The 13069-nt window shown below is 56.7% G+C and overlaps 1 protein-coding gene across 3 annotated transcripts in view; it reads right to left on the reverse strand.

Annotated features, from left to right (window-relative positions):
* Positions 1-13069, reverse strand: part of MEGF8 (multiple EGF like domains 8) — a gene marked incomplete at both ends in the record, with an annotated part of 41071 nt that overhangs the window by 14777 nt on the left and 13225 nt on the right. Inside the window, 17 exons of one of the 3 annotated variants that reach the window (XM_079724214.1) lie at positions 336-499; positions 1061-1241; positions 1773-1980; positions 2354-2472; positions 2631-2741; positions 2832-3079; positions 4572-4704; positions 5216-5465; positions 5563-5773; positions 6096-6295; positions 6796-7044; positions 7548-7661; positions 7751-7882; positions 7972-8090; positions 8948-9184; positions 9631-9831; positions 10221-10421. In XM_079724214.1, the coding sequence (XP_079580340.1) occupies positions 336-499; positions 1061-1241; positions 1773-1980; positions 2354-2472; positions 2631-2741; positions 2832-3079; positions 4572-4704; positions 5216-5465; positions 5563-5773; positions 6096-6295; positions 6796-7044; positions 7548-7661; positions 7751-7882; positions 7972-8090; positions 8948-9184; positions 9631-9831; positions 10221-10421 (3078 nt within the window). Of the gene's footprint in view, positions 1-322; positions 500-1060; positions 1242-1772; positions 1981-2353; positions 2473-2630; positions 2742-2831; positions 3080-4571; positions 4705-5215; positions 5466-5562; positions 5774-6095; positions 6296-6795; positions 7045-7547; positions 7662-7750; positions 7883-7971; positions 8091-8947; positions 9185-9630; positions 9832-10220; positions 10422-13069 lie in introns of all 3 variants that reach the window. The other 2 variants (XM_079724213.1, XM_079724215.1) reach the window with 2 other exon arrangements.

The following is a 13069-nucleotide window of genomic DNA, read 5'->3' on the forward strand; positions in this document are numbered from 1 at the left end:
GGGTTTCATGCTTTCCCACACACTGTCTCCTTTGGCCTTGAAGGCAGAAGCACAAGGAGCCTCAGTGTCCCGTTTCACAGCTGGAGAGGCCAGGAAGGGGAGGGACCTGTCACGGCCACGCCCAGAGTGTGGCAGAGCTGGGGCAGAACCCAGGCCTCTGACCTCCTGGTCTAGGATTCTTCCCTCCAAGTCACAGAGAGAAGAAGGGGAGACTTGGGGTACCGGAAAGGAGGCAGAGTAGGAATCCAAGGTTAAGCCAGTCCCTGGGGCACTGGGAAAGGGGGGACCCTCCCTCCTGCCCCCTACACTCATCTGTCTGGACCTTTTTTCCTGACCTTTGCCCCCTGAGAAGGGGCCAGCAGGCTCCAGGTGCGGTCAGGACAGTGCAGGGAGTACAGCTCAGGGGATGGGGCCGCCAGCTCCACGTGGAAGCGGAAGCCCCCAAACACGTAGAGGGAGTCAGTGGCCTCGTGATACACAGCGGAATGACCATATAGACCTGGGGGTGGAGGATGAGTGAGCACAGAGGCTGGGGGAAGGGCTGGTGATCAGGAACGCTCCCCATCTTCCTGGGCTCCCCCTCTCATGACCACAACACCACCCTACCAGGCCCTGATGCCAGAGACCTGGAAGCCTTTCTCAACCCCTCCTTCTCCCCTCGGTTCTAAAGGACAACCATTAAAGAGACTCTGGGCAAGAGAAGAGAGGGACACAGGGTGACCAGAATGACCTTGCGGACGGTGATCAAAGAATGTAGAAGGAGAGAGAGAGAAAGGAAAATACCTGAGGGGCACTGATCTAGGAGCTGGAAGAGGGAAACAGGGACCCACTGCCACTGGGCAGGAGGTAGGCAGCTTCTCATGAAGTCTGGGAGGGGTATATAGAGAAACTGAACTTCTCAAAAGGCGGTATCCTGAGAATGTGGGTGGGTGACGGGGGTAGACAGGGAGACAACAGGTACGGGGGGCAGTGACCACAGACTACAGGAGTGGACAGAGAGGATGGCTGGGAGGCAAAAGCGCAGCGCCCCCTCCCCGCCACGCCCCGTCCCCAGGCCCACCTGTGGGAGGTGTCCCGCTCTGGGCTCCGGACACCCAGGTGCCGGTTGCCAGCTGGTACTCAAGCAGCTGCTGGTTGAAGCCATTTTCAGGGGAGTAACCACCCACTAGGAGCAGAGACAGGCCTCGGCGGGCAGTAAGGGTGTGACCAGCAACTGCTGGCAGCTCCACGGTCTGCGGGGCCTTGGGGATGAAGGGTGGAGGTCACGGGGTTGGGGGGGCAGAGGTCAGGGGTCATTTTGTGGGTAGAAGCAAGGCTCAGAGCTCCCCGAACTCCCCTTGAACCACTAAGGAGGTCGTGAGCTGCCTGGGGCGGGTCAGACCCCAGGCCTCCCTGCCAGCCGTGGTCCCGGCAGGTGAGCAGCAGACCTCTCGCTGTCTCTGCCTGCTCAGTGTCACTTCTTCAGGTAGGAGTAGCCTGGGGACCCTTTGCGAAGCCCTTGCCCCCCTGCTCTCTGGCTGCATGGGGCTGACTGTACCGGCTCCACAGTGGGCTGTGCCCCAGCCTGGAGACCAGAGCCTCAAGTCCCCTTGGCTAGGGATTGACTCAGGAATTAAATGTGACCCAGAATGGCCAATGAAATTCAATTCTGGGACTTGTGCTGGAGCCCTGGGAGGAAGCCTCTTCCTCTGGGGGCAAAGTTGGCAGGAGCTGCTCTGGTCATCTTTGCTAGAGCCTGATTGTGGGGACTAGCGGAGGGGAGAGATGCTCACCTTCTCCTGCCGCCACTGCAGGGTGGTGAGGTTGAGGACCCAGAAATCCCGGGCGACGCCCCCAGCCGTGAGCCCCCCCAACAGGTACATGGCACCACGGCCAGCAGGCACATAGGCAGCTGCATGGAAGGAGCGGGGTGAGGGGCCTGGGCCCCCATCCTCAGCTCCTGCCAACATCTGTGTCCACCGCCTCTCGCTCACTGAGTACCTGGGGCCAAGATGCAAAAAAGCAGCCTCACTATACAGTCATACCAGCATGCCCTTGGGTGACCCCCCTACACACTGGTATCCCAGCATCCCCTGGGATCACCCCCCCACTTGGCAGGTATCCCAAAACCCCTAAGGTGACCCTCCTATTACAATCACCTTACCATCCCCTGGGGTAGCACCACCCAAATAAGTATCCCGGTCCCTGAGGTCAGCCTCCTGAGACAAATGTCCCAGCATCCTTTGGGGTATCCTTCACCTGTAGACGTTTTCCTGCACCCCCCCGAGGGGACTCTTATGTGAGAGACATCTCAGTGTCCCCTGAGGTAACCTTTTGGCATTCAGGTATCCTACCTTCCCAGGGCAGTCCTCACCTGTACAGGTTTCCCAGCAGCCCCTGGGGCAGACCCAGGCCCCCAAACATCCACAAGGTGGCCTCAGGTCCCTCCACCATAGTGTGCCCCAGGCGGTGCAGGAAGCGGCTAGCGGTGTCCTGTGTGTGGGGTGCAGACATGAGGGCTCAGGTAAGGTCATTACAGAGTGTCAGGCTGGGTCTAGGGTCTAGGGGGTAGTCTCGGGAGTGGAATGGGGAGAACGATCCAGGAAGCAGGCTGCGTGGTACCTCCCCGGAGAGTGGCATCCACAACTCACGGCTGAGAGGCGGCTGTCCATGAGGGTCTCCCAGACCAGCTGCCCACCGTCCAGCTTTGTGGCACAGTCAGGGCCCCCGAAGCCCTCAGCACAGATGCACACGCCCAGGCTCTGGGGAACAGCAGAAGGAAGCTCAGGAGGAGCCCTAATTACCCCCACCCAGCTCCCTGTCCCGCTCAGCTTGCCCTCTTTCACCTGTACCTGGTTACAGGTCCCTGCTCCGTTGTGGGCATTACAGTTCTCAGGACACAGAGCCATGCGGCAGTGTGGGCCTGCCCAGCCCTGGGGACATCGGCAGAGTCCAGCATCTGCGGCCCCGTCCTGGGGCACACACTCCTGGGGGACAGGGCAACTCCCGGGGCCCCCTGACCCACAGCGGGCAGAGCCCACAGAAGCATTGAAGCCCCAGGACGAGGAGCCGTTGGCCTCCCAGTGCAGCACCAGCAGCCCTGTTGGAGAGAGTCCAGAGGCTTGTCACAAGGCCTCAGTAAAGTGATATTTAAAAAGGGGGGGGGGGGACTTCCCCGGTGGCACAATGGTTAAGGATCCACCTGCCAATGCAGGGGACATGGGTTCGAGCCCTGGTCCAGGAAGGTCCCACATGCCGCAGAGCAAACAAGCCCATGCACCACAACTACTGAGCCTGTGCTCTAGAGCCGCGAACCACAACTACCGAAGCCCATTCGCCTAGAACCCGGGCACCGCAACAAGAGAAACCACTGCAGCGAGAAGCCTGCGCACCGCAACGAAGAACGGCCCCCGCTCGCCGCAACTAGGGAAAGCCCACGTGCAGCAACAAAGACCCAACGCAGCCAAAAATAAATAAAAATAAAAATAAAAAAATTTATTAAAAAAAAAAGAGAGGGGTGGCCTGCAGGCCCTCTGACCTCATCGCCTCCCACTCTCCCGGCCCTCTTTGCTCCAGCACCACTGCCCGCTTCCTGTTCTCAGAGCCTGGGCATCTGCTATTCCTCCACCTGAACTAGGTGCCCCTTGCCTACACCGTGAAATCTCCCTTCTGCAAAGACTCCCTCCCCAACTCCCCAGACAAGCCAGGCTCCCCACTCCTTTCCATTTCCTCCTGTCCCTTACCAAAAGTGTCACTATTCTGACAATTTGTTCCCTGCTGTTTGTCACTCCCCACCTCTGCTGTGAGTCCGTGAAGGCAGTGCCTGTGACCCTTGTTCACTGCTACATGCCCAGAATTTAGCTCAGGCCCAGCTTACTGCAGGTAAACATTTGCTGAGTGAAATGAAATTGAGGGCCCCTCAGCTCTAGTTGCTCACTGTGAAGGGTCTGGGCTTGTGTGCAATCGCCGTCAGGCCAACTACAACTCTGCCCTCTCTCTCACAGCCCTGGAGCTACTCTGATTTACAATATGAAGAGAAGCATTTCCAAACCTAGGCCCTTTAACTGCCATGGGTAACAAATTATTTCTAGTGCATCTCCATCAGCTAAGCACAGCTGACGTAATGGGGCCTGGTAATTCTTGGTTGTGGGGGCTATAGCCTGTGCACTGCAGGATGCAGAGTAGCATCTCTGGCCTCCACCCATGAGATGCCAGTAGCAGCCCCAATCACGACAATCAGAATGTCTCCAGACATAGCCAAATGACCCAAGGGGCAAAGTCACTCCTGGTTGAGAACCAGCGGGCTGAGGAGATAGATGCTCAGGGGCCCTTGCACCAGCTACATTCTGTGTGTCCCAAAAACATGTCCCATGTGGACCTTCTTTCCAGAGACACAACCCAGCCAGTATAATCCTCTCTATTTGCCTCTCAGCTGAAGAAACTGAGACCCAGAGGTGGCAAGGGACTGCCAGCAAGTCTCCCAGCAAGTCAGCTGGCAGAGTCAGGCTGGGCTTTGAGCCCACCTCAGGTAGCAAGGTACAGGGACAAAGGACAGCCCAGGACAGAGGTCCCACTTCCCCCAGTCCCCATACCAGACAGGGCCTGCACAGTGAGGGGCCTGTCCCGCCGCTGGCCGCAGAAGGCAGCAATGAGGCTACGGTCCGACTGGACGACACCAGTGTCCAGGAAGCGTGGGAATCCATCAAAGGCCAGGACATAGCTCAGCTGGAGAGGTGTAGAGTAGGATCAGGGGATGATGAGGATGAGAAAGAGGAATGCTCGGGGTCTGGGAGGAGGTGCAGCTCAAGAAGAGAGGGCAATCTGAGACTGGGGAAAAGGCTGCTTGAACCACCTGGGCAGATTGTCAAACTGTGGCATGGAGGCCACCATTCCCACTCCTGTGTTCATAACAGACATGGTTAATCAATCAGGCACTCTTGCATGGAGCCTCTTTCTCAACACACAGATCCTGGCAGCCACTACCAATCGATCAGAGTTGGCACACAAGGTACCAATATTTACCATATCTGGACTGGGGAAGGGAAACTGGAGTCCAGGAAACAGGAGGCAATCTGGGAAATGGGAGGGTCTGTGGGCTTAGGAACAAATGGGGTCTGAGGAATAGATCTGGGAGTTTGATGGATGAAAAAACACGGACATGGGGGCCAGGGTCCGTCTGAAGATTCAGACTGGGTGGGGGAGATGTGGGCCTGTAATCAGTGCCCTTGGTGCTCACCGTGCAGGGGGTGCTGCTGTCGGGGGAGAAGGTGAGGGTAAGTGGGGGACAGAGGGTCCCAGGGGCACAGGGCTGTAGCACCTCGGTGGCTGAGACAACCCACACACAATAGGACAGGTCTGGCCCAGCTCTCGCTGCCCCACCACCTGGAGGCAGTAGCCCCCCAACCCGGCGTGAGCCCAGTGCCACGGAGGACACGTTGGTGAGGAGGGCACGACCCCCACACTCCCGGAAGCAGGAGCCACCAGCCCTGGGGAGATGGAGGAGAGCCAGCGTCAGACCAGTCCTGCCCTATCCCACCATGTCCCTAACCCCACCCTGCCCCGCCTGGCTGGCCCCTGGCTCACCGGGGGTCCCCATAGTAGCCAGGAGAGCAGAGCTGGCAGTGGGCGCCCTCAGTGTGGTCCTGGCAGAAGCAGAGCCCGCTGAGGTTGTCGCAGTGGCCTCGGCGTGGGTCCCCATGCCCGTTGCACTGGCAGGGCCGGCAGCCGCCTGAGCCTGTGGCGTTACCAAAGCTGCCCGGCCGGCACCGCTCGCAGTGTTCCCCCCACGTCCAGTCTGCGGAGGCCCCAGCAGCCAGGATGCAGAGTCAGGGGCAAGGGTGAGAAGGAGCCCAAGCCTCCCCAACCCCACCTGGCTCAAAGGAGGGTAACTGGAACCCCGACCGGGGAGCAACTGCAAATCCCAAGAGGGAGTACTGAGGCCCGCCAGAGAGGTGGGTGGCACTGAAACGTGCTTGCGGTGAGGAGGAAGCAATGGGACAGAGGGAGTCAGAGCTGGGTGAGGGGACGCAGAACCCCACGCAGACAAAAGAAAACAGAAGCCCCAAGGAGGCTCCCTCGAGGCCAGTCCCCAGGAGCTCAGGATGAGGGCTGCTCACCCTGGCACTCGTCGCAGAAGCCAGGCCCCCGCTTATGGCAGTGGCTATGGAAGTTGCAGCCACAGTCCCGGGAACAGCGGGGGGCGGGGGGTCCGGGGGCAGGCGTGGGAGGGGGCAGGTCTGATGTCCAGCCCAGGTCACACACGCAGGTGAAGTCTGGGGGGCCACTGCACACGCCATGGCCACAGTCCTCCAGGCACCTGAGGGGGCGTGGCAGGGGTGGGGGAAGGACTGGGTAGGCCTGGAGCCCCCAAGGTATCCCCCCTCACCTCACCCCACCCCATTATCTCCATGGCAACACCATCATAAGCTACTGCCTGTTCCACAGATCCTGGACTCCATGGGTGGCCGTGTCTCCAAGGCAACCCCATCACATGTAGTAACTCCTGTCTCTATAGTAACCAAATATCACCACTGGTCCCTGTGAAAACCCCTTTCAACTTGATCCTCCTCCATCTCTATGGCAACGCTGAAGCCTGTGGCCTGCAGTCCATGGGCGACCTGTCTCCACAGTTAACTAGTGTTACGTTGAGGACCCTATCACTCTAATGAGGGCCTGCTCTGCAAGGTAAAAACCCAAGGCTCACTGGAGAGGCTGGCTCCATGGGAGGCAGCCCAGCACCGTGATCACTTCCTCCCAACATCTCTGCATGCACCAGCCCTGGGGCGACATCTCCATGGAAACCCATGCCCTACTCACGTGCGGTTGCAATATGTGATGCCATCACCCTGGTAGCCCCTCTGGCAGTGACACTCATAGCTGAGGGGTGTGTTCAGGCAGGTCGCCCGCAGGTGGCACCGTGCCAGGCCCAAGCGACACTCATCCACATCTGGACAGCGGGCATACGCCCAGCGGGCAGGGAGGGCCACAGACAGCCCCAGCCCCTCCCCAACCCACAGGGAGCAGTTACCCCCACCCAGAGGCCCAGAGAAGTCCCCCTGGAGGCAACTGGGGAGGGGGGCGAGGTTGAAGAAGGTGGTTGTGTCGGGGCGGGGGCAGGGGGGGATGATAAAGAAACAAGAGACAGAGACAGGAAAACAGTAACAGGGAGAGGAGAGATCAATCAGAGAGAGAGAAAGAAATATGAATACGGAGAAAGACAGAAAGAGGAATGGAAAAGAGGCAGAGAAAAACCCAGAGAAGCCAGACAAAAAAAAGATGTTAAAAGACAGGAGAGAGGGATACAGTGAAAGGGAGACAGAAGAGAAACAGAAACAGACAAGAAGAAAGAAAACAGAAGGAAAGATGAGAGAAAACAAGTCACAGAGACAGGGAGTTGGCAGGGAGAAAAGAGAGAGAGAAACAGAGAAGGAGAAGAGGGGGGAGAAAAACAGAGATGATGGTAAGAAAAAGGCAAAGGGGCAGAGAAACAAAGAGGCCGTTAGAATTAGGGTGGGCGGAGCGCCACCCCGGCCCCGCCCCCGGCCCCGCCCCCCAGGCCCCTGCCTCACCGTCCCAGCGTGGGGTTGTCCTCATTGCCACACCACCCACACTCGTGGCTCTGCAGACACTCGTGGCAGGTCAGGAAGCGGTCACAGCTCCGGCACCGTGGCTCTGAGTGCACGCTGCAGGGTGACGGGTGTGGGGCTGTCAGAGCCACCCCCTACCCTGGTCTCCGCCCTCCCCTCCTGGAACCCTGCCACCCAGACCGCACCTGTCGTCCCAGCCTCGGCAGCCCCCGTGCGGGTACCGGGCCAGGTAGGCGGCGAACATGAAGCAGGTGTGGGTGGACTGGCACCAGGCACACTGGCTTGAGTTGGCCAGGCAGTCGTCACAGCTCAGGCGCCTGGGGGCGGGAAGCAGCGACAGGGTCACCCCACAGCCTGGCCCCCACACACCCTCACACACCCTCTCCCTGGGCCCAGCTGGGCTCACTGGCTGCAAAGTGGGGGACACTCTTGCAGGCTCTTCAGGGCACCCCGACCCCGGCCCCGCCGGCTGCACGCTGCGTCCCCCTTGCGGCTGGTGCTCTGATGCCACTCGCAGAAGGGGTCCTGGGAGGTTGGAGGAATAAGAGCCCAGCTTAGCCTTCTCCCTGGGGCTCCCAGCACCAGTCTCCCAGCACCAGTTCAATAGGCAGCTGCCTCCCTTGCCTGCCAGGGCCCACAGAGCCCTGTTCCAAGCCCAGCTCCTTCCTACAGCCACTGACATCCGTGGGTTCTGTCTGACCAGCACCCACTCCCTTTTTGGGCAGTAGCACCACTTTATGTGGTCCAGGTGGCGCTGATTCAATCCCTGGGGTCCAGAGGTGGGCAGCGGGACACTCTCCTTCCTCCCGGCCTCACTGACTGGTCCAGGAGCTGGCACAAGCCCCAACTAGAGCAAATGAAAGGCACTTCTGAGACTTCTGTTGAACTGAGGGGTGAGAGTGAGGTGGGGACAGAAAGGTGCTCTCCTTCCCCTTGGGGCTCCAGTGGCTGGGTTGGGGGATAAAAGTCTGGAGCCGCTGAGGCTCCCTTGCCACTCCCAAGGAATGAACCTCCAGGGAAAACAAGAACGTGGAATGGAGGGAGGTGAACAGCTGACTACACGGTTTGAACCTCTGGAGCGAGCAGGCCTAAAGACCTACTCTTGGACTCTGGTGTCTAAGCGGGTAAATGCCCCTCTGCTGCAGAGGTGGTGAGCTGGGTTTTCTGACCCCTGCAGCATGCAGAGTCATGCCTGCCAGGAGCTGACTCTCCAGCCCCTCTCCACAGCTCACAAACGACAAGGGCCCTGGCTGTCTACCCCACCGCCGCCCACAGGGCCCCTCGGCTGCCCGTGCCAGCTCTGGGGGGGCCCACCCCCTTGCTCAGTCGCCTGCTTTGGCTGACTCCATGCCGAGCCCTCCCCACTGTGGCCTGGTGGGCACCTGGGTGCAGGCGTGGCAGTCTCGATGCTCCTCACAGAGTGGGCAGAGGGCAGGCACCAGCACCAGCAGGGACCCGCCGGCCCCACGGTCCCCGCAGTGGGCCCCGCTCTGGCGCAGGTGGCAGGTCGCGCTGGCCAGGCACCAGCCGCAGCCCTGGTCTGCCAAGCAGCCCAGGCAGGAGGAGTAGGAGGCGCAGGCCGACGAGCGGTACGGCTCCAGGAAGAAGAAGGAGATCTCCTGGGGGCGGGGGTCACATGAGGGTCGGGGCGCCACGCTCCAAGTCAAGGTTTGGGATAGGGATTAGAGTTTGGAGCTAAAGACTTAAGTGTCTGGAGACAAGGTTGAGAACTCGGGCCTGTAGGAAGTCAGGATTTAGGACATCAGCAGACAAAAGGGGATCAGGGTTTGAGAAAATCCAGAGATGAGAGGTCAAAGTATGGAGGGCAGAAGTCAGGGTCAGCAAGATCAGGGCAGGAGGAGTCAGAGACGCGGGCAGGGGTCAGAATATGAGATCAGGTCAGACTCGGGGGGTCAGATGTTGGGGTCTAGGGAGTGTTCAAGGTGAGGCCCAGAGTTCAAGAGTCAAGGAGTAAGAGGTCAGGGTCAAGGGAGTTAGTTTGTGGCCCAGGGCATCTGAGGCCAGGGGCTAGGGCAGGGTCAGAGCTGGGGACCTGGGTACTCACGCTGCCACCTGGCACGCCAGTCCGGTCCCACAGCAGGGTGAGCTCGCTGTGTCCAGGGCCCGCTGAGCCGTTGAGCTGGCCCCGGATCTCTACCGCGTACTTGTGGTCCCGGCCAGGCAGTGGGAAGAGGCGAGCGGACCCCGGACGCTGCAGGCGCCTCGTCTCCTTCTCCTGCTGAGCCACCCAGCGCCCTACCTCCTCCTGAAGCAGGGGTGAGGGGCAGACAGGGGCCTCAGAACTTTCCACCCACACTGACCCCTGAAACCCCCAAGAGCCCCAAACCCACCTAGCACCGCCCCTCTTCCCAGGAGGGCCTCTGAGTTTCTTAGACCCCCAAAACCTCCAAGCGCCCCTAAACCTCCCAGCAACCCACCTCCCCCTCAGGGGAGTCTGACTTGGTAACTCAGACCTTCCCCCCTCTTCAAAATCCCCCCTCACCCAGTTCTGTTCACATCTGAAAACCCCAGGGCCCTCCCGCCACTAAGGAGAGATCCCATGCCTCTGATTTCTCCCCATTCCTCCTCCCCACCACGCATCCAAGCCCCCATATTTACCATAAACAGCCCCCTGCATGCCCCAGGCACCCTCACCATGTTTTCTGTGTCAGGGCCACGGGACATCCGGGCCAGTACGTGCAGGCGCTGGGCCCGGGCCCACACGGCCACGTCCTCAGCCCCTGGCCCTCCAGGACCTCCTGGCAGCAGTGGGTGGATGAAGCCACGGTAGACCAAGGACACGTCAGTCTCTGAGCTAGGTGTCAGGGTGATGGTCGTACTGCGGACAATCAAGACCTGTGCCAGCCAAGGAGGGAGGCGTGCGTGAGGACCTCTCTGCATCGCCCCATGGTCCCCACACCTCTCCAGCCACATCAGAACTAGAAAAGACCAGGCAACCCAATCTCCTTCCCTAGTTTACTAAATGGGAGACTGAGGCCAGAAGCAGGGGGGATAGCTCGCCCACGGTCACTCTGGGAGAAGAGTTGGGACTCCGACTCAGACAGCAGACAACAGGGTCCCAGCCCCTGCTCATCTCCACCTCTCATTAAACTCCAAGACCCTGGACCTTTCAGCATCTTCTTCCTCAACACCCCATCTTTCCACCTAAGCCCTTAAGAGTCCAGATCCCTTAACTAGGGGGTTTGGAGAACTTCCAGGTTAGTAAACACATTCATGTGCCAGGAGGGTGTCACACCCCAACTCCACAGGGACAGAAGCTCAGGCCCCTTCTGGACCTCATCCTATGTACCATGTTCTCCGTTATATAATGAACCAGTATATATGTTTTTTTGTGGGTTTTTTTTTATGGCAGTATATATGTTTAAAAAAAAAAAGAGTCCAGATCCAAATCCAACGTTTGAAGTGATGCACATACTACATGACTTACTGCTAGTATGTGTTCTTGTAATTGTAAAAGAGTGGAACAACCCAAGTGTTCATCATGGGAGACTGTTTAAATAAACTGTAACACTACGGCATCAGAACGTAAATGGAACATTATGAAGCTGTTAAAAAAAAATAAGAGGGTGTTTCCTAAGTTCTGTTATGGGAAGCTTGCCGGGATACATTAAGAAAAAAAAGGAGAATGAGAAAACAACAACAACACAAAAAGACAAAAAAAAAAGAAAAAAGAAAAAAAGGGAAGTGGTAGTACAGTGTAGATAATATATTACTTTTGGTGCAAGAAAGAAAAATAATTAAATGTCACATTTACTTGTATTTGAATAGGTAAACAGCGGAAGGATATATAAGAAATCCAAATAGATCTTCTGGGGAGAGTTAGGGTGGTCTTGAGTTAAGGGGATGCTGAGGCCAGCTTCCCACACTGAGGGGTGAGGACTGGGTAGATGGAAGAGACTTTTCACTCAACAACTTTTTACACTGTTGTGGGGGGTTTTTGTGTTGTTGTTTTTGTTTTTAACTATCTAGGATTCATTTATTCTATTTTATTTTATTTTTCTTAGCCACACTGCACGGCATGTGGGATCTTAGCTCCCTGACCAGGGGTCGAACGCTTGTCCCGTGAATTGGAAGCTCAGAGTCTTAACCACTGGATGCCAGGGAAGTCCCCATTGTTATGGTTTTTGAACCATGTGACTATAATACCTATTTTTAAAATTAATAAGGAACCACTGTGGAAAACACTTTGATGATTCCTCAATAAGTTAACCATAGGATTCCCCCAGCAATTCCACTCATACTGAAAATAGGTTTTCACTGCTATATTTGCAAATATCAATTCGTTATGTTGTACACTTAAAACTAATATAAGGTTGTTTGTCAATTATACCTCAATTAAAAAAAAAAAAAAAGAGGGACTTCCCTGGTGGTCCAGTGGTTAAGAATCCATCTTGCAATGCAGGGGACACCAGTTCAATCCCTGGCTGGGGAACTAAGATCCCACATGCTGCAGGGTAACTAATCCCGTGCGCCACAACTAGAGAGCCCTCATGCCACAAGCCGTGGGCTATAGAGCCCACGTGCTATGGAGCCTGTACGCCACAACTAGAGAGAAGCCCGCACACCGCAACAAAGAGCCCCCGCGCCACTACGAAAGATTCCGCGTGCCACAACTAAGACCCGACAAGAGCCAATAAATAAATAAATAAAATATTTTTTTAAAAAGGAAAAACTTGCCAACAGGTGTAAACAACCCAAATGTTATCAGCTGACGAATGGACATGGCATGGCCATACAATGGCATGTTATTCAGCCATAAAAAGGAACGAAGTTCTGGGACTTCCCTGGTGGTCCAGTAGCTAAGACTCTGTGCTCCCAATGGAGGGAGCCCGGGTTCAACTCCTGGTCAGGGAACTAGATCCCACAGGTCGCAACTAAGAGTTTGCATGCTGCAACTAAAGATCCCTCATGCTGCAACTAAAGATCCCATCTGCCACAACTAAGACCTGACACAGCTAAATAAATAAATTAATTAATTTTTTAAAAAATGAACAAAGTTCTGACACATGCCACAACACGGATGAACCTTGAAAACATTATGCTGAGTGAATGGAGTCCCACACAAAAGGCTACATGTTATATGATTCCATTTATATGACCTATCCAGAGTAAACAAATCCAGATACAGAAAGAGAAAAATGTTAGTGGTTGCCAGGGGCCAAGGGGAGAGGGGAATGGAGAGTGATTACTTAATGGATCTGGGGTCTCCTTTTGGTGTTATAAAGATGTTCTGGGGGGGCACATCCCCAGTGGTCTGGTGAGTAAGACTCCATGGTCCCAGTGCAGGGGGCCCGGGTTCAATCCCTGGTCGGGGAACTAGATCCCACATGCATGCCACAACTAAGAGTTCACATTTCGCAACTAAAAACAAAAAAACAGGGCTTCCCTGGTGGTGCAGTGGTTAAGAATCTGCCTGCCAATGCAGGGGACACGGGTTCAAGCCCTGGTCCGGGAAGGTCCCACATGCCACAGAGCAAATAAGC

The sequence above is a fragment of the Hyperoodon ampullatus genome (genome assembly GCF_949752795.1).
Source record: "Hyperoodon ampullatus genome assembly, chromosome: 18".
Lineage (NCBI taxonomy): Eukaryota > Metazoa > Chordata > Mammalia > Artiodactyla > Ziphiidae > Hyperoodon > Hyperoodon ampullatus.